We start from the raw sequence: 20,828 nt of genomic DNA, 5'->3' as shown, positions 1-20,828 counted from the left end.
CGATTGCTGTTTCTCCCAATCAGCAGGAAATCACGACAGGAAATAAAAAAAAACCACGACAAAGGAGATTGCTGCTATGCCCAAACATCAGGATATCACGGCAGGAAAACTCGGCAACAGAAAATCACGACAGGAAATCCAGGAAATTACGACAGAAAAAACTCGGCAACAGAGAATCACGACAGGAACAAAACTCGGCAACAAAGAATCACGGCAGGAACAAAAGTCGGCAACAGAAAATCACGGCAGGAAGTCCAGGAAATCACGGCAGAAAAACTCGACAACAAAGAATTACGGCAGGAAAAACAAAAACAAAAATGAGGAGCTACCAGACCAGCAACACGCATCCACAGCTGCTCCCTTAGATCTGATGACAGATCTGGGTCATGACCTTGGTCAAATCCCAAATATGTTATCAGATCTTACACAAAAAAAACAGCTGACCTGATTTGAATATAATTTTTTTTTCTTCGTTGATGTAGATCAATCGTAGTTTGATCATGATCGATCACGCTCCCACGATCGACTGCTCTGATACCATGTAGCAGGATAGATGAGATGCACCGAACCCTAGAGAGAGAGAGAGAGAGAGAGAGAGAGAGAGAGAGAGAGAGAGACGGCTGCGCAGGAAGCAAACTTGTTAATCGATATTAAGGCTGCTCTCTATGTTAAATAGAGAGAGGCCAAAAGAATAAATTACATCTAAGTCCATTATTAAATAAAAATATCAAATAACCTCTAATCTAAGAAGATTTAAACTTAAACCACATATTCTCAACAATTATCAATATAACCAACGAATTTACAAACATGAGCTATGGGTTCAAGTTTATTTCTCTGGGACTTATCTATATGAACATAACAAATACACCCATAAGCTCATAAAGAATCATAATCGGGATGCTTGTCAAATAGTGCATAATATGGATATTTGTAATTTAAATTTTTCATGGGCAACATATTTATAACATGAATGAACTGAATGAAAGGTCTCTATCGAAAGGCATAAAAGAATTTTTTCGGCATGTGACATCGTTATAACACTTTCAACAATACGACGATGCTTTCTTTCAGTTAGTCCATTTTGCTGAAGAGTGTAAGGGAAAGATACTCTTCTGTTGATTCTGTTATTTTCAAGATAAGTAATGAATTCATTTGAAGAGTATTCGCCTCCACCATTACACTAAAAATTCAGAATAGACATAGAAAATTGTTTTTTAACTAACTCATGAAATTTTGTGAATATATTGAATACTTTATGTTTATGTTTCATAAAATACATCCACGTATAATGAGAGAAGTTATCAATGAATAAAACATAGTAACGACTACTAGAAGAAAAAACACTGGGTGCTAGTCCTCAGGTTTCAAAGCTCTTTTATTCAAAAAATTAAAAGGAAGTATATGACTCTTTGAAATTTGACAACTTAGACAAATGACATTAGCATACTAATATTCTAAGCTAGACTCAGGAATATGTTTATTAGAAACCAAGCTTTTAATGAAACCACGACTACAGTAAGTAAGACGATTGTGCTAGACATTGACTTTATTCAAACCAAAAGAATTAAACAAAACTGATGGACTGAGTGACTCTAGACTAGGCTTCGAAACATAACTAACTGATTTGGACGCAGGATCTTCTTTGAAGATGTAACGACCCCAACTCGTACCCATGAAAAAGTGACAAATATTTTTTTTCAAAACAACTGCGGAAACATTCCCAGAAACCCGGAGCCCTTACAGTCTACACACAACCATCACCACAAGGGATCTTATACTCATCTTTCAAACTAAACAAAACCCAAACTTTATTTATTAAAATGCATATAGTCTGAGACATAAGCAAATAATATAAATAAAGTAGAAAGAAGAGTCACGCTGTCCAAAGGTATCTACCAAGCAATCGTGTAGTCCTCTCGTGACTCCTCTGAAAAGCAAGTCACCTCACTGGGCATTTGAGGCTGCGAAAAACATAAAAGTAGGGGTGCCAGAATCCAAAGAATTCTGTGTACGAATCCCTCTAATAAAACAAATAAGTAAAAAGAACATAAATAAGTAAAATGCAATATTTTAGAAGGATGCCATTATGACAAATTTATAACTCAATTAACTATTCATGCAATAGGGAACAATTATTAAGCATGAGAGAACAATTTAGTAAACAACAAGGACCACAAATTAAGCAATAAAGACATTTAACATGTATTAGGAAATAAACATCATGCATTCACCAATATATAACAATTAAGGGAACAAGTAAATATGCATGATCTAATGCATAACAGAAATCTGCATGATTTCAGTGCAATGTATGAATAAATTATTATCTTTTATCAGAGTTTTCTTTTTATATGTATGTCCCTATTAAATGCACATAATTTAAGTTCCTCTTTTTAATTACCATTGCCCGCGGATACTCCAAACGGGTAAAATCCTCGAGGTCAAGTTAGGTTCCATGTGTAGCTTAGTTCACAATTTGTATTTTATTACTGAGTTCCAAACTTAGCCTTCGACCAAAACAACTTTCAGAACATTAGACATCAAAATTTAATGTCGGGGACACCAGGTCTCATCCAAATCCACAAACGCCACTTTCTTGGTATACCAAAACAACAACTGTGTGTACACACCACCCCAAGCAAAGTAGCAGATTCTCTCTAAAACCATGACAAAGAGTGAAACCTCAATATCGGGTTTAGGGGCAACAATAACGCACACGAAGTCTTAGTATTCTCACGGTTTTCCAAAACCGCAATGTCCAAGATTCTCACACTATAGAAGGGACATCAAGGAAACGTAGATTACACTGTTCTTTAATTTCTTTTAATCTTGTTATATCTTTTAATTTACAATTCAACATGCATAATTAATAATACAAGCTCGCATATCCACATGCGAAGCTCTTCATGGGACCACAACCCACGGCAAATATAAAACAGTGCAATTAAAGCAATACTATTACTTTTGATTTTTGCAATGCATAGAACACCTGAACAAAGAGCAACTCAAGGTCTAGGCTCACATAGCCCATGATGATCCATTTTGATTATCGATGCATTCATACGCAAAAATCATAAATATCATGCCACTATGCATTCCTTTTTAAATGCATGTCAATTTAGAGATGTGCATGAAACAATATTATACATATGCATGCACATGAGTTCACGTAATCATGTTAATTGCATGCTTTCATTTAATTCACGTGCTCATATCAAATGCATGCTTTCATTTACAAATCCTTTCAACTAAAACATGTGAGCATTCATGCAATCACTTACATGCAAAACATATCTATTTCATGCATGCACGTGTACACAAGAACAATAGTGCATTAATACTTCGATTAAGCATGATATACAATCATGCAAGCATGCGGAGATTTCATTGTTTTACATGCAAAGGCACCCATGTTTAGCTTCGATGATGCATGCATATGCATATGCATATACAAATTCAGGCTGCATGTATAAAAGTAAATGAGTCCATTCCATTTTTGCATGCGTATAGCCTAAACATGTATACTAGGCAAAATATGGACATTTAGAGCATCAGACTGAATTTTCTTTAAGCTCAAATCAATGCATTTAATGTGCAAAATGTATGAACATTTGTCATACTCACACGTGAGCATCAACTGTACATAATCTGGACACAACAACAGGGCATGAACTACATCTTTATGATAAACAAAACTGGGCATTTTAAAAGCAATTTTTTTTGAAAAAAATTCTCTGCACCCATCTGCACTCGGCTGGGCCTACAATGCCTGACAGGCCTGGTAACCAGGTCTGTCAGCACCTGGTTGGGTGCTGGCCATGTCTGTCCGGCTAGCATAGTCCAACTGAGTGGCTGGACTGGCCTGACAGGACCCTGCCAAGCCGGCCCAGCTGACCCTGTCGGCTGGGCCTGACAGGCCATACACAGGCCCAACCCAGGCCCGTGCATGATCTGCCATGGCCTGGCAGACAGCCGACCCAGCCAGCCTGAAGACAAAAGTATTGTTTTTTTGAAACACCAAGATCCCCTTTTTGTTTTCTAAAAGAGAAAAAGTCTCCTCGTTCAACCATGCCCATAAGTAAAGGTTTACATGGCAAGTATGAATGCATAAAAGGAGCTTCACGTTCAAGACTGCATGCATGTTTAGATTAAATTTCAGGTAATCTAAGTAGCTGGATTTACATTCAAGCATATGCAGCTCTTCTCCAATTAAGTATGTATGAATATATGTCTCTTCAATCAAAATACAAGAATTTACGACTGCATATTTCAAAAGTACATGGATAAGCAACCATGTATCCAGGTATGCATAGATTCGTGTTCGAATAAACATGCTTATGCAGATTTACTTGTAGACATATATGTATGAACAACTTTTCTCACAAACCTGCATACATATGCTGATTTTTGCATTAGGCTTCCATGATTTTTTTTATACACCAAATCTGGGCCAGATTTGCGCATGTTACAAACATGGCAAATCTGTCCCGATTTAGGGATTCCTGACATATACCGAAATACATATGCAAATACAAGCATCAATATATGTATTTTTTTTTTCAAAATAAACACCGGAAAAGAGGAAACATAAAACCCATATTAGGTAACTATTTAAATTCACTCTTTCCCATGGATTTTCACTAAAATTTTGCATGGAAATCGAATCCATGTTCTTTTTCTCATTCAAATCAAGAGAAAGACCCATACCTTATACACAGATCTAAAAGAGAACAAGAACACAATGGTGAAAACGACGGATGATTGGAGAAGAAGCTCTCTTCTTTCTCTCCTTTTCTCTCTTCCCCCCCCCCCCCCCCCCCCGCCTTTTTTTTGACTTATTTATAGAGCTCTAGATGGGCTGGAGAAAGAGAGCCCACCCCCAGCCGAAACTCTCTTATCTCTTAGAGTTCCGAAAATTTCGAAACTCTCCAAGTGTTACTTTTTCAAGGTTTTATTTTAATAGACTTTCTAAAACCTTCCTAGATGCTTCTAGGTGTGTTTAAGGGCTCTACTGAGAGTCCTAAACACTCTAAAAAAATTCTTGGAATTAATTAAAATTAATTAATTAATTATTATTTATAAATAAATAAATACCTAGAAGCTTCCAAAAATTTAATTATTCAACCAAAATACTTCTAAACTGATTTTATATGGGTTTAAGGGCTCTACTTAGAGTCCTAAACAATTGTCAAATTAAACAAATTAAATTAATTAATTAATTAATTGTTTAATATTAAATAATAAATAAATTTACAGAACAACAACTACGCCTTCATCCCAAAACAATTGGGGTCGGCGATATGAACCAACAAAGAAAATCATTCTCGGTCTTCCACATGAATCCTTCTCCTCCAATCATTTCTATCCAATGCCATGTCTTCGGTGAGGTTCAAAGCCTTCATATCCTTTCCTATCATCTCCAACCAAGTCTTCCTAGGCCTACCCCGACCTCTTTTAACTAATATATTTTCCCATTTCTCCATCCTTCTAACTGGAGCATCATTAGGCCTTCGCCGAATATGTCCAAACCACCGTAAACAATTCTCTCTCATCTTATTTTCAATGGGTGCAACGCCTACCTTCTTACGTATCTCCTCATTTCGAATCTTATCTTTTATTGTATTTCCACACATCCATCTAAGCATACACATCTCAGCTACACTCATTTTTTGAATATGATGTCTCTTGGCAGCCCAACATCCCGTACTATATAGTAAAGCGGGCCTAATAGTCGACCTATAAAACTTTCCCTTCAACCGCAGTGGCATTCTACGATCGCACAACACTCCAATTGCACTCTTCCATTTCATCCGCCCAACCTTTATCCTATGATTTACATCTCCACCAGTTTCTCCATACTTTTGAATGATAGATCCCAAATATTTGAAAGAATCATCTACCGGTATTTCTTGCTCACCAAGCTTCACTACACTCTCATCACTAATTCGTTGCTTACTAAACCGACATTCCATATATTCTATCTTACTCTTATTCAACTTAAAACCTCTTGCTTCCAATGTCTGTCTCCATAATTCTAACTTAGCATTAACCCCAGCTCTAGACTCATCAATCAAAACAATATCATCAGCAAACAACATACACCACAACACATTTTCTTGAATTGATCTCGTAAGCTCATCCATCACTATAGCAAATAGAAAAAGGCTTAAAGCAGATCCTTGATGTAACCCAACCATTATAGGAGAATTGGTTGTCACCCCTCCACAAGTGCGGACATTGGTTACTACTCCTTCATACATATCCTTAATTATACTAATGTACTTGAGAGAAACACCTTTCTTCATCATTGTCCACCAGAGAACGTTCCTAGGTACTCTATCGTATGCCTTCTCCAAATCAATAAAAACCATATGCAAATCTTTGTTCCTCTCTCTATCGCTCTCAATAAGTTGTCTAAGAAGATGTATAGCTTCCATAGTTGATCTTCCAGGCATAAAACCAAATTGATTCTCCGATATCATGACAACCTTCCTCAACCTAGACTCAATCACCCTCTCTCAAAGTTTCATAGTATGACTCATGAGTTTTATACCACGATAGTTTGTACAATCTTGTATATCACCCTTATTCTTATATAGATGCACCAAAGTACTCTTCCACCACTCATTAGGCATCTTATTTGTCCACCAAATCTTGTTAAAAAGATTTGTCAACCATTCTAAACCTTTATCTCCCAAGCATTTCCAAGCCTCGATAGGTATACCATCTGGGCCAATTGCCCTTCTTGATTTCATTTTCTTCAAAGCCTCTGCAATTTCTTTCTTTTGAATCTTGCGCATGAAGTCACGATTCATCTCATGAAAAGGAATGGACAAGTCTCTAAGATCTTGAGCATAACTTCCATTAAATAGCTTATCAAAATAATCTTTCTATCTCTCCTTAATCTCCTTATCTTTGACTAAAACCCTTTTTTTATCTTTGATACATCTAATCATACCCAGATCCCTCGATTTTCTATCCCTCATCTTTACAAGCCTATAATTATCTTTCTCGCCCTCTTTGGTATCAAACTTGTCATAAACCTCCTTATATACCTTATCCCTCGCGTTTCGAACTACTTTTTTAGCTTCCTTCTTTGCTATCATATACTTCTCCAAATTCTCATTATCACGACTATTACTTAGATTTATATAACTCTCTTTTAACCTTAATAGCTAATTTGATATCCTCGTTCCACCATGATGTATCCTTACATAGCGGTGCACCGCCTTTAGACTCACCCAATACCTCCTTAGCCATCTTTCTCATGCCACCCGCTATCTTATTCCACATTGATTATGAATCCTCCTCGAGACACTAATCAACTTCCTTAACTACCTGCTCTACAAATATTCTTTGTTTAGCTCCTTTCAGTGCCCACCACTTAATTCTAGGATCTATCCTATGTCTATCCCTTTTGCGACATTGTCTAATTCTAAGATCTAAAATTAAGACTTTATGTTGTGTAGCTACACTTTCTCCTGGAGTATAACCTTACAATCGATGCAACAACCCCTATCTCTCTTTCTAAGTAGGAAAAAATCTATCTGACTCGTATTAACCCCACTTTTAAATGTTACTAGGTGAGACTCCCTCTTCCAAAACCAAGTGTTTGCTAAGATCATATCATAGGAGAAACCAAAATTTAAAATCCTTTCTCCACTTTCGTTTCTTTCTCCTATACCATAGCCTCCATGGATAGTCTCAAATCCATCCCTACTAATGCCTACATGCCCATTAAGGTCACCGCCGATGAAAAACTTTTCACCATAAGATATCCCTTGTACTACTCAATCTAAATCTTCCCAAAATTGATGCTTAATGGAATCATCTAAACCTACTTGAGGTGCATAAACATTAATAATATTAATAATATCCGTACCTAATACTAATTTAATAAGTAAAATCCTATCACCCTTCCTACGGACCTCAACTACATTATCTATAAACTCATGACTCATAACAATCCCTACTCCATTCCTATTTCTGTTTATTCCTGTATACCAAATCTTATATCCCCGAGGTTCTATCACTTTTGCCTTCTCACCTACCCATTTGGTCTCTTGTAGACATAAAATATCAATCTTTCTCCTACACATAACATCAACTAACTCTACCAACTTACCAGTTAAAGACCCTATGTTCCAAGTGGCTAACCATAATTTTATGGTCTTGGACTAACTTCTTTACCCCCACCCGTCCAACGAAGTGAGGGAACCCTTGCCTATTTGACACCACACTCGGGCGCCGGTGTGACGCGTCGCTTCCGGGCGACGACCTAGCAACCCTTGCTCATTTATCCCTGCCTCCGGGCCTATAGAGTACAACGCGTCGCTCAGTAGGGAACATCTCAACGAAATTCTCATATTGGTTCATATTCATAGGGTATGACAGTTTTTATGTTGGCTGTCACTGGCTTACCGCAACCCTCCTCCTTTATCCGGGCTTGAGACCGACAGTGTATCACTAAACAGTTATACACAGACGGAGTTAAATAAATTTACAGAAGCTTCCAAAAGTTACCAAATCAACTTAGGAGGCTTCTTAACATTAATTAACTTCAATTTAAAGGTTTCTAATGAATTTAAAGTTAGAAAAATTTGTTGGGCATTGATTTGGAGCTGGATTCAGATCTATGATCAAAATCCATCTCAAAAATTGAAATGGGTCTTGAGCTGGATCAAATCCAGATTAATATGGGTCTTGGATAGAGTCCAAATACATATTTATTTGGATCAAATCCATCAGATCCGGTCCGATCCAAATCCGAATCCGAATCGACAAACTGCTTAATTTTAAAAAAAATGCGATTTTTGGGCCAACCGTAGCGCGAATCAAGGAAAATAAAATATCGTTACACTCAGAATTTTGAGACGCATCCAACGATATATAACTCAAATTTCGCTTCCGAAATTTGCTGGAAAAAACCCAATATTCGCTCAACTTTTGCTTGAATTTAAAGATTGAAAATAAAATTTTTTATCGAATTTTAATTAGCTTGTTTAGGCCTTGATAATGAGACCTGGGCCAAGCCCAGACTCCAAAGCATCGGCCTACAATTGAGAATCAAACGATTTTTCTTCTATACTTAGTCAAATTTTTAAAAATCTCAAATTTAACTAAGTGTGAAAATACGCGCTATTACAGAAGATGTACATATTTTTTCGATCTTTTTCCTTCATAATTTGGTATTAGCAACAAGTTTAGAAACAGAAATAAGATCCTTCTTGATGTTGGAAACATAAAAGACATTAGAGACATTTAGAAAATTAGACTTAGACAAAAGAATAAATACATATCTAGTGTGTGTGATGGGTGACGGGTCCCATCTCTACTAACAATACTATCTTTACCATGATAAAGAACCAAAGTTAAGAACTTACCCTCATCACCTGTAATGTGATTAGCAACTATATAATCAAGATATCACACTCCTTGTTCATTCTGCTTTAAATTGAGTTATGCCAAGTAGCAATTGCTTATCTATTGGGAGTTGACCTTCTCGACTACCCTGTGCACTACTCTTACCTCCAAATTGACTCTTGCCTTGATTCTTGTTCTGTGTTGTCTCTTGATTATATCCGAGATTATCCTTGAACCAACAATTCGCTTTCACATTACCTGTTTTTTTGCATATGAAGTAGGAACAAGGCGTCTCCCTTGGGCATCAGTGTTAAGGAAAACATTCAGTGTGGGCAGTATACCTCGACCTCTATGATCGCGTCCCCTACCTCCTCTAAAGTATCTACCTCTTTCATCGCCTCACGAGACATTAGTGACCAAAATTTCCCGAGTTTCATTAGAGGCATCAACATCAGCAAAAAGAGTCATCTCATAATGTAATAATTTTGCCCATAAATTCTCAAACGTAGGAAGCAACTCCGAGTACTGTAAGGTGGTAGAGAGGACATGATAATCAGGGCCAAGACCATTGAGAGGACATGATAATCGGGGCCAAGTTAGGAAATTAGAATTGCTCAAATTTTCAGAGACTAATTAAGGTAAAAAGATAGAAGATAGGGACAATTGAGGATTTGGATTCATGAATGAGAAAGATAACAAGAATAGTAGAGAGAACAAAATAAATGAGTATTCAACCTATCACGTCCGTATGAAGAACAAAACCTTAAAATTTATGTTTTTTTTGTCGGTATTTCACAGCAGGGATCAGAAACTTGAAGTTTCTAACCTATTTTTTTTATCTAATATCAGGGTATATGACATGATATAGGACCCCCCACCCCCCCCAAAAAATAAATAAATAAATAAATAAATAAATAAATCTGCAAAACTGAATATTCAGATAAGAAAACAGAGTATGTTTGGATCTAAATAAGATGCGTAAACATCCGAATACCAGAATATCTATGATGTCAAGGCCAAATGAAATGAAATAAGAGAGAGGTTTAGAAGAGCAAGAGATCACCATATTCAGATTTTTCCTTTAAGAAAACAAAATCACAGCAGTAAATCAGATTGAGAATAACTGCAGAAAGAGGAAACAGATATTTAAAGGATAAAAGAGGAAGAAGAATAAGAAAAAGAAGAGAAAGATGGACAGAAAAGATAAAAAACCCAAGATCTCTTAGAACGTACCTTAATAGATGCTATCAGACACACTCCTAGCTCTGATACCATGTTAGAACTGGTATCTTATGGATGTCCAGAGCATTCACAAAGAAGAAGAAAAGATGTTGAGAGAGGAGCTGCTGTTTCTTCTATTCCAACGATTCCCAATCAGGGATCGTGGTTGGGTCTTTCACATTATATAGAAAATAACATACAAGTCATCTTTCCATATTTGCCCATGATACATTACAAAATAACAGTTACAATGGGCAATACTGGAAATAATAAGAAAGAAATAAAATACATAACAAGGAAACCCAGTGTAACAGTAAACCAGGGTAACGTCAGCCTGTACTGGAACTGGGTATTGTATCCAGATCCAATATTGCTATCTCTTAATAATTGTATAATTGTTCTTTCATGTTATTTCTGACATTATCATGTATTTGAGTATCAGAAAACTTTTCAAAAAGTGGTGATATTTGTGACTATGATGGCACTTCTATGTTCTCTTTCTGTTCTTCAAGAGCATGTCTGATATTTATTCATGTTATTTTATTCTAACTAGTGTTGTTAGAAGTACTAAATCCAGGCTACTAATTTTTGTTTTATTTAACGCTAATCAGTCGCTTTCTGTAAGTTGATTTATAAGGTGGAAGTGAAAAACCAAAATGTCTTAAGACTAAACAGAACTGTTATCAATCATCTTGTGCATTTATGTTTCAAGATGACTTATTATAAACAATGTTCATGTTTCACAGGTTCGTATGGCTGTTTTCAGTCAGCACCATGTTGATGGTCTTGATTTGTCATCCAATCCACTGTTATACATGATGCGTTGCTATCCGGTGAGTTTTTGTGGCTTTAGACTGGGTACATCTTCATGGTTTAGGCTTGTCATGGTGCTGCGTCTTCTTCATGCTTTAGAACAATAAAGAACTGAAATAAGAACCATTAATGTGAAAGTAGCATTTTTTTTACAATTCAAATCTGGCTTTCTTCTCAATGCAATGGTGCTCTAACAGTATAGTTTATTTTTAGTTAGCCAATCCCACAAAGTGATCTTAGTATAATGATCCCTAACTTGATGCTTATCATCTCTTTCTGCTACCCTGTCCTGAATGAAACACTGATTTACATTCTCAGTATGCCTTTCTTTTTCCTGTTGCACTAGGCTGGAAATTAAAGAAAATTTGGGAACACGTTTTTGTTGGAATAAGTGGTCCAAGTGTCATGGCCAAGTCTCTGTTTTTGCATTAGAGAATAAAAAACTGTGTTTTCATTGACTATGTAGGGATTTAATTGGGTCAGATGGATATCCATCGGATTTGGTGAAGGAAACTGAATCTGATATCATAATCGAATCTGAATCCAATTAATAATCGGATTCGGTTTCCTTTACCAAAGGTGACTCATCAGTGTCAAATTCAGGTAGGATGTCGGATAACTAACATCTGACTTCTTGAGATTCCTAGGTACGTGTAATGTGCAGAGGTGGTTATCGAGGTGCTAGCCCATTCAGCATCTAATTATGTTAATGACAAGGAACCCAAAAAAAAAAAGATTTGGTTTAGCATAACAAAATGACCAGTTGATGAGGTTTTGATGTATTTCAGGGATTTCTTTAACTGCTTTTCAATGACGTGGTTCATGCATAACTGAGAAACTTATGAAGGCATAAACTCTGTTGCACCTTGCAAAATGAAAGAAATTGTACTGCTGAAATAATGCTTCATAAGTCTTTTGGCTGTGATAAATTGTCGACTGTGTTAAGATGAATGTACTATTTTTTGTGTATATATATAAGATATAGTTAGCCATCACAAATAAACATAATTATAAACATCCATCATAATAACAATGGCTAAATACTTAAATGAGTGATACAAAAGACTCACAGAACCAGAGATCAAACAACCATCTGTTAGAGCCAAACTATAGGCCGACAATCTAAACTGACAAAAACCGAGGTGCATACAATTCACCCCAACAAACATCTCTAGTTCAACAAAAGAAACATGGAACCAGAGGCCAATCAACTATCAATTAGACCCAAGACAAGTGTCAACACAATACTCATAAACTTGATAATTCAAACTGATAAGATGACTTGAGTGTGAAGATTAGCCTCAGTATATGTGCTTCAGTTGGATCCTAGACAAGACGACGAAGAACAAGATGAAAAAAGATGCAGAAAATCAGATCAGGATCATTCCCTTTGGGACGCCCCTGTTGTATTTATATTGGATGATGTGAGAAATTATATATGTGCCCTTTGACAAGATATAAAATTGCAATGTTACAATTTACAAATAAGAGGCTGAAATTACATGTATTTCTAACAGCCCCCCTTAAACTATACATGGGTGAGAAACAATCATGAATAGTTTGCGTTTAAGTTCCCAATGGCGAGCTAGGGATAGAGGCTTGGTGAAAAGATCAACAATTTGATTCTCTCAATGAAGAGAGGTCAAATTTCTTTACTTTCAACCTTCTCTCGAACAAAGTATTGGTCTAGTTCAACATGTTTCATTTTTCCGTGTTGAACCGGATTGGTAACGATGGCAACTGCACTTCAATTATCACCGAACAAGAGAGAATGACAAATTGGTTGATGAAGAGCAGTGAGAAGATGTCGAATCCATAGAACCTCTGCGGTAACGGATGCCATAGCACAATATTCAACTTCCATACTTGATCTCACAACCGTACACTACTTACGAATGGACCATGAGATGAGATGTGGACCAAGGAAAACACCATAACCTGTCACGAAACGTCGGGTAGCCGGATCTCCTGCCCGGTCCACATCCGAATAAGCCATGATGGTGATGGATAAGGAGTCACCCGGTTGCCTCTTGTACACCAAACCATCGGTAAGAGTGCCCTTAATGTAGCGCAAAATCCTTTTGGTTGCATCCATATGAGACTGTGTGGGTGCGTGCATAAACTAAGAGATCTGATTAACAACAAAAACTAGATCTGGTCTGGTGAATGTAAGGTATTGTAAAGTACCCACAATACTCCTGAATGGTTTAGGATCAGCCAAGACACTCTCGGAATGTCCCACAGTTAATTTGGTAGTGATGCCAATGGGAGTTGGGACATGCTTACAGTCTGCCATACCAAAATGGTGTAAAATATCGACCACATACTTATGTTGACTAAGATTGAAATGAGCAAGGGTTGTGTCGACTTCAATGCCAAGAAAATATCGTAAATCGCCTAGATCCTTCATGTGGAACCGAGAATGAAATCTACTCTTGAGGTGCTGAATGAGGGCATGGTTATTGTCTCCGATGATGATATCATCCACATAGACAAGGACAATAGTAATATGATGTTGCACATGCTCTATGAAGAGAGAATAATGAGCCTTACTAAAGGTTTCAAACCATGCTTGAGAGGTTTGTTTAAGACCATATAAAGCCTTTTTGAGTTTTAACACTTTAGTCTTAGGGTCAGCTTCAACATAACCTGGAGGATGTTCCATATAAACTTGACTATGTTCTTAAATGTAGCCTTTGGTAACTAATCTCGCCTTCTACCGTTCAACGAATCCATCTGCTTTAAAATGAATTTTATATACCCAACGAGTTCTAACCACATTTTTGTTGGATGGTCTAGGAACAACGTTCCATGTGTGACACTTATGGAGGACATTTATCTCTTCATTCATGGCATCAACCCAACGTTGGTTGGAGGCAGCTTCTCGAAAAGATTGAGACTCTTTTTCGGCTGAGACATTTGTTGCGAAGACTTGAAATTCAGTGGAGAATGATTCATAACTAACCCATCGATCAGGCAGATGGCGAGTCCTACTAGATGTGCGAGTAGCTGGAGGATTTGGAGAAACGGGCTTTGAGGGGTCAAAAGAGGATGGATGGACAAGCGAATCAACAAGTGCATGTCCTCATCGAGCATAGACACATGTGAAGAATTGAAAACTAGATTGGCTGGTTAATATTTGGTGCCCTGGTGGAGAAGATTCTTCTGAAACAATTTCAGGTTTCAACAATATGGAAGGCCTTGTGGATGAAGGAATAGTACTTGGCCAAAAGGAGAAAGTGGGATGCTGCACAACATGGTTATTAGATGAGCCATAATCCCCTTCATGAAAAGTGACATGCCTTGATACCTAGACTTTTTGGGTGGTGCGGTTATAACATTTGTACCCAAGGTATTCCTCATCATAACTGATGAATTGGCATAGTTGCGCCTTTGGGGTAAATTTAGTACACAAGGATTCATGAGTCTGAAAGAAGCATTTTGAACCAAAAGTCCTCATGAGGCTATAATCAGGATGCCTATTAAAGGCAATGGAATAAGGGCTCTATCCTTCTAAATTGTTCAGTGGCATTCGGTTTATGCAATATACTGTTGTGTGAAAGGCTTCTGTTCACAAATCATGCATGAATGTTGGATTCATGCATCATGGCTAAAGCCGTCTCAATGATATGTTTGTGTTTCCTCTCGGATCCCCCATTCTGCTGAGGTGTTCTTGGGCAAGAGGCTTCATGCTTTATACCATTATCATGCAAAAAGGTTGTAAAATCAAGGGGGACATATATTTGCCACCACTATCTTTATGGAACTGAAGGATCTTACGATCAAACTGTGTTTCATCATAAGATTTAAAGGCTTGAAAGGTACGAAGAACTTTATCTTTTCCTTCCAAGAAGATCCACACATATTTAGTGAAGTGATCAACGAAAAAAATGTAGTAACGAGATTTTGTCATAGACATAATGGGGGCAGGTCCCCAAACATCAAAATGTATCAACTCAAAAGGATAAGAAGCTCATTTATTAGATGGATGAAATGAAAGTTCATGACTTTTACATAAACGATAAGTGGAGCACAATGATGTCACTTTATAGTCTTAACCTAGCAATGGGATTAAGCTATTATTACATAAAGTTTGAATAAAACTAGAATTACAATGACCAAGACGACAATGCCATAACTTGGCATCTTGATTGACACGATGAATATCTGAAACGCCCCAAAATTTTAACCCAAAATTTGAAACTTTTTTTTTAAACAGCGGAAACAAGGAATAATATAGGGTTAAGCATTTCGAGACATTACGGTGGAGAGAAAACCCAACACATTTATTTCCTTCCATTTATCAATGAGAATCATCAGAGTTTCAAATGATATGAACAGTTAAAAATTTCAATAACCCAAGCGATCCCTAGAACAATAAATCCAAAAATCTCGATCCGATGCCTCATCCCGCAGCCGCTCATAAACCCTAGTCTTTACCTGAAAAATAGTAAATTGATTGGAATTAGACTACCACGTCTAAGTAGGAAAACTGTAATTTCTCTTGCAGGTATATCATGCGTCAAGTATGTGATGTGGGTGTCGTGTGTAAATTTTCAGCCTATTAAGACTCACACAAAGAAGGCTATGTAACAACATTAACATACATATATCTAAGCAGACATACAGATTATGCAGCAATTATAATTAAGCAATTACAGCATTTTATGCAAAGACAACAATTAAGCAAGTAAGACATTAAGCAATTAAAGCATATTCTGCAACAACAATAACAGTTATGCATAACATTCATGTAGCAATCCCAATATGAATTTGATTATCTCATATCTACACATTTCAGGATGTCATTTTATCACAAGCTCAGAACATGCTGGAACAATATAAACATGTCTCCCTAGTACCTTTGCTCACTGTGATACCTAACATGTTCTAATTGATGTTTATCTTTTCTTATCCCGCGGGTACACACGGGCCGAGACAACCATCATAGAAGAGGACATTCGGGGGTATATTATTCAAAGTTGTTTTATTAACCCAAACATTCTAACTGTGACTGAAATCCCAAGGGAGCGGCCAGTGACCGAGAGAAACTCCCAAAGGCCAAAACCAAAACAGGATGCATCCCTAACTTCTGCAGAAGAACAAAGAGCTACCACGTAGGACATATTGGTAGTCCGGGTCCCCCAACTCCGAGGATTGGGGACCAACGAGTCACTTTAGCTCGAAACAGGAAACACGTCCCCGGAGTTTTGTACCACCTACCCTCTCCAAGGTAAGCCCAAATCTGAGTGGGTTAATCTTTTCATTTAATTATATTCCCGAAGTATAGGGCATTTCCCCAACTTCCTTCTACTATCATAGCAGTGGAATTCCCAACCTTAGTCATTTTACCAAGGTGTATAAAACAGTCCCAACCCTTTGTCATATTGATTGCATAAACCCAGTCAAAGTGCTCCGGTGCCTTTAAACCAGTCAAGCACACAAGCCCCGGTACCTTTAAACCAGTCAGGCACACAGGATTTAAATTTAAGTTTCTCATCAATGTTATGGTTATTACTCAAAGTGCTTCGGTACGTTTAAACCGTCAAGCACCGATGCCCCGATACTTTTAAACCAGTCAAGCACACAACACTTAAGATTGCGTTTTTCATTGGTTGCATTGCCATAGCACACAAGCTAACAGTCCAAGTACCCGCATCGGGTATCCATTTAGTTATGCAGACCCAACTGATTCATATAGGGACCATGCCATGTAATCTCAAAAGTGTTATAACTCATTTACATATAACAATTTCATATGCAACTACATATCAACTCGACTAACAATTTAATATGCATCTAAAAAGGTACTAAGTATCAGCTTAGTAAGCAACTTTCTATGAAACAAAATATTATCATCAATTAGGCAGCTAACTAGGCAATGAGCATCAGGTTATTATGCAATTTTATATAAAACATAATAGCATCATAATATGCAACTGAATTAATCATGGAGAAACTATTCAGAACATGCCACAATTTGAATATTACAATTTCATAATCTGTGGTACTTAAACGGAGAAATAATCGTACAAACTCTGAGTATTAACCCTTTCAGAACACGTGACAAGTATAAAAATTTAAGAAGTCAGAATAATGACCTGTGTCATACCATATTAGAACCTTCACAATAGTTTTCATTCAGCCAACGAGGTCTACTTTTCGGACCAATACTCAAATTATGTATATTGTAACCGAGTGCTTGACATCCTCTAACAGGGTCAGTCAAGACTGATTTTCAGAACTCAATTGAAAAGGAAATCTTAATTAAGTCATAACGCTGATACATCTATATATTGTCTATATTATCAAAAACCACATAGGATATAAATGCAACTATTTCTTTGCTATTACAACATCATGATATTGAGAGGATTGTGCAACCCCCTTTCCAGAACACAAACCGCAACCGACATTTATTATAAATCTTACATGCACAACAAAGAAAGAAAGAACTTCTGACCTCTACATCTAGAACATCACTTCTTTACTAATGAGAAATTCAGAAATTCCATAGGGAAGACAGACACAATTTATCAATGAGAACCAAGGATCACCACTTAATCGAATGAGGAAGGAAACAATGTGAGGAGGCGATCCTATGAAATAATAGGTTTGCTAAAAACATTTAAAGAGTCTGTATGGCCATTTAGCAACTAAGCCCAAGTTCTCCCCCATTATCCGAACATATTTGGTGCTTCATCAAATGCAGAAAAACTAAACATACCTAATGCCATTGAATACTTCAGATAATACCTTGTACATGTTTTTGAATATGCAAGTTTACTGAGACTATGTATGTTAAAAATGAAGGCAGACTTCTCATATTGCCAACATATATATAAACACCCATGAACAGAAATTTACATTATATTCAGTTTATGACCCCCCCCCGCACCGTAAACCGTAAATCTACATTTGACTTAGGCAAATAACTAACCAAGCATCCTAACACAAACTCCAAAACATATAGCCAACTCGGTCATAATGATACAGGGTAGTCAATGATACAACTGAAGACCCAATCAACACAGACTTATAGAATTAGGAAATAATTAACTTGGAGTCGTGTCAACTATGATAAAGTCAGTTGCAAATTTTGATCTGACATTTTTTCTTTCCAAACCATGCTTCCTTTTCTGCCAATAAACTATCCACCAGATCAACACACGACCATTTGCCCTCAGTAGTATTAAGCAGTTTTATATTGTGTTTGGTCTCTACCCAGAGAAGGAGGAATAGTTGAACAGTACAAAATGATACTATATACCTGATCAACTACAGAGTCTAATGAAAAGGAAAAACATAAATGTTAAGTCAGGACCTTCTTAACGTGTATCGTTGGTTCCATACATACAACTATATTGCTTAGCGATAACATGAAGTGGAGGGCTAATATGAAACAGGTATGCTAACAACCAAATTTCATTACTCGTTTACCATGAAGCATTAAAATGACAGCTAACACAACCGTAATGTGAAGAGAAAAAAAAGAAACAGTGAGGTACCCTTGCATTCTTGAACACAGTATACGGAAGATTTACAAATCCCTACTCTCGGCAATCCGAAATCTATAACTCCCTTCCTAATAACAATCCGAAACCCCCAAATCGTAGATTTGGGGTTTCCAGTTTAGGGTTGACATGAAAACCTCCAATTTGGGGATTTTCCTTTTTGTTTCCCACGCACACACCCAATCACATTCCACAACCCACAAAAAGAAATCACAACATCCTACTTGTTCCGGCGATTTGAGGTTGTTGTCGCAGAAGGAGGGTCGCCGACTCCGGTGAGGGTGGCTGCTGCAGCGAGAAATCGAGAGTCGAGGAAGTATGCGAGGGAAGGGGAATCGGCAGCGGCGCGGCTGGAAAGGAAACGGGAGGGGAAGCGAGTGTGTTGGCTGAGGCCATCGGTGAGCGAGAGGGCAGAGATGTTGCAGAGGACAGCGGCTCGGGTTGTTGGGAGGTCGTTGGCGACAACAGCGATGGCGAGAGGAAGGTGGCACTGCCATCAACCAACATCGCCCACCGAGAGAGAGAGAGAGAAGGTGAAGGAGGAGGAGAGGGGCTGCGAGGTGAGGCCTCCTCTCCCCTGCGTGTTTTTAAGGCACAGGGGGTGCTTTTCAGGAAACCCGAAAAAGGGTTTCCCCCTTTCTTTCTTTTTTTCGTAAAGGAAGAGTGCGGCGCATGAGAGGGGAGAAGAACTCTTTCCCCTCAGCTTTAACCCTAACGGGTCCGGATCCGACCAGGGTTCGTTTTGTTTTGTTTGGTTGTTTGTTTTTTTTTTGTTTTTTCGTAACATGCTCGGGGCACAGCTTGGGTTCGGGTCCGTGACCCACGATCCGACTGCGGTGTGTAACCGTGGTTTGCCTACAGTTTGGGTCCACAATTTGAACCCATACGGATCCAACTGCGGATCCATATATATATTTATACTTGGTATTATTATTACTATCTTATTTTTATTTATATATATGTATATCTATCTATCTATCTATCTATCTATCTATCTATCTATCTATATATATATATATATATATATATATATATATATATATATATATATATATATATATATATATATATATATATTACACCCCAATTGGGTACGGTTTCGGTTTGGCCACCACTGAGACCCGCAACCCAAATCTTTAATGAAACCACCCAGTTGGGCAATTTGGATCTGTCTAAGGATTCAAAATATTACAAGCTTTAAAATATTATTTTCTTAATACATTTGGTTTATTCTTCGATACAATCTTGTGGGTCTTTCATAGGTTAATATAGATCCATTTACGTTATCCAAAATTAACATAAATTAATATGGATCCAAGATCCATTGTGCTTCGTCAATCCTTTTAATAAAATTCGGATCCAGAAATCCAAAGTTTTGATCATACTCTGATTTAGAACTATGGATCCAAATGAATTATTATGGATCCAGCTAAATGTACATTGATCTTTATGGTTTCAATACAAGGATTCAGATTAATATTGAAATTCTGATATCGAAGATCCAAATGCAATATTGTGGATCCGAACATCGCCTTAAGCTATACCAATTCCCACTAAAGTGTTACAGAAATTCTCATTAAAATCCGATTTACTTCAAGGATCCAAATAGGTTATCCAAGATCCAATTATGAATAAATAATTAAAACAATAAAATATTCGTGTATCGCCTTAATGACTTAAAATCTAAATTTATTTATATGATAAAATTTACGGGTATTACAATATCAGACACTAATAATGGTGAATCTGCTTGATTACAAGCTTCGTTGATCACATAAAGGCTTCCACTTCTTTCTCCTTCAACGAGGGTTGCCTTCGTGAGAAGGTCATTCATAGAAACAGAAAGGAGAAAAAACACGAGTGCCTAATTGATCAACAAGTTAGGAAACTAAAATGAGATTTCTGCAAATATTT

At 37.2% G+C, this 20,828-nt stretch overlaps 1 protein-coding gene across 1 annotated transcript in view; it reads left to right on the top strand.

Annotated features, from left to right (window-relative positions):
• ABCF3 (general control non-repressible 3) overlaps positions 1-20,828 on the top strand; it is a 133,671-nt gene that overhangs the window by 71,023 nt on the left and 41,820 nt on the right. Inside the window, exon 14 of the mRNA XM_089995509.1 lies at positions 11,334-11,420. Within this exon, the coding sequence (XP_089851635.1) occupies positions 11,334-11,420 (87 nt within the window). The remainder of the gene's footprint in view (positions 1-11,333; positions 11,421-20,828) is intronic.

Source organism: Nuphar pumila, chromosome 2, assembly GCF_984573655.1.
Source record: "Nuphar pumila chromosome 2, dmNupPumi1.hap1.1, whole genome shotgun sequence".
NCBI classification, from domain to species: domain Eukaryota; kingdom Viridiplantae; phylum Streptophyta; class Magnoliopsida; order Nymphaeales; family Nymphaeaceae; genus Nuphar; species Nuphar pumila.
This window is presented reverse-complemented; position numbering and strand designations above follow the sequence as displayed.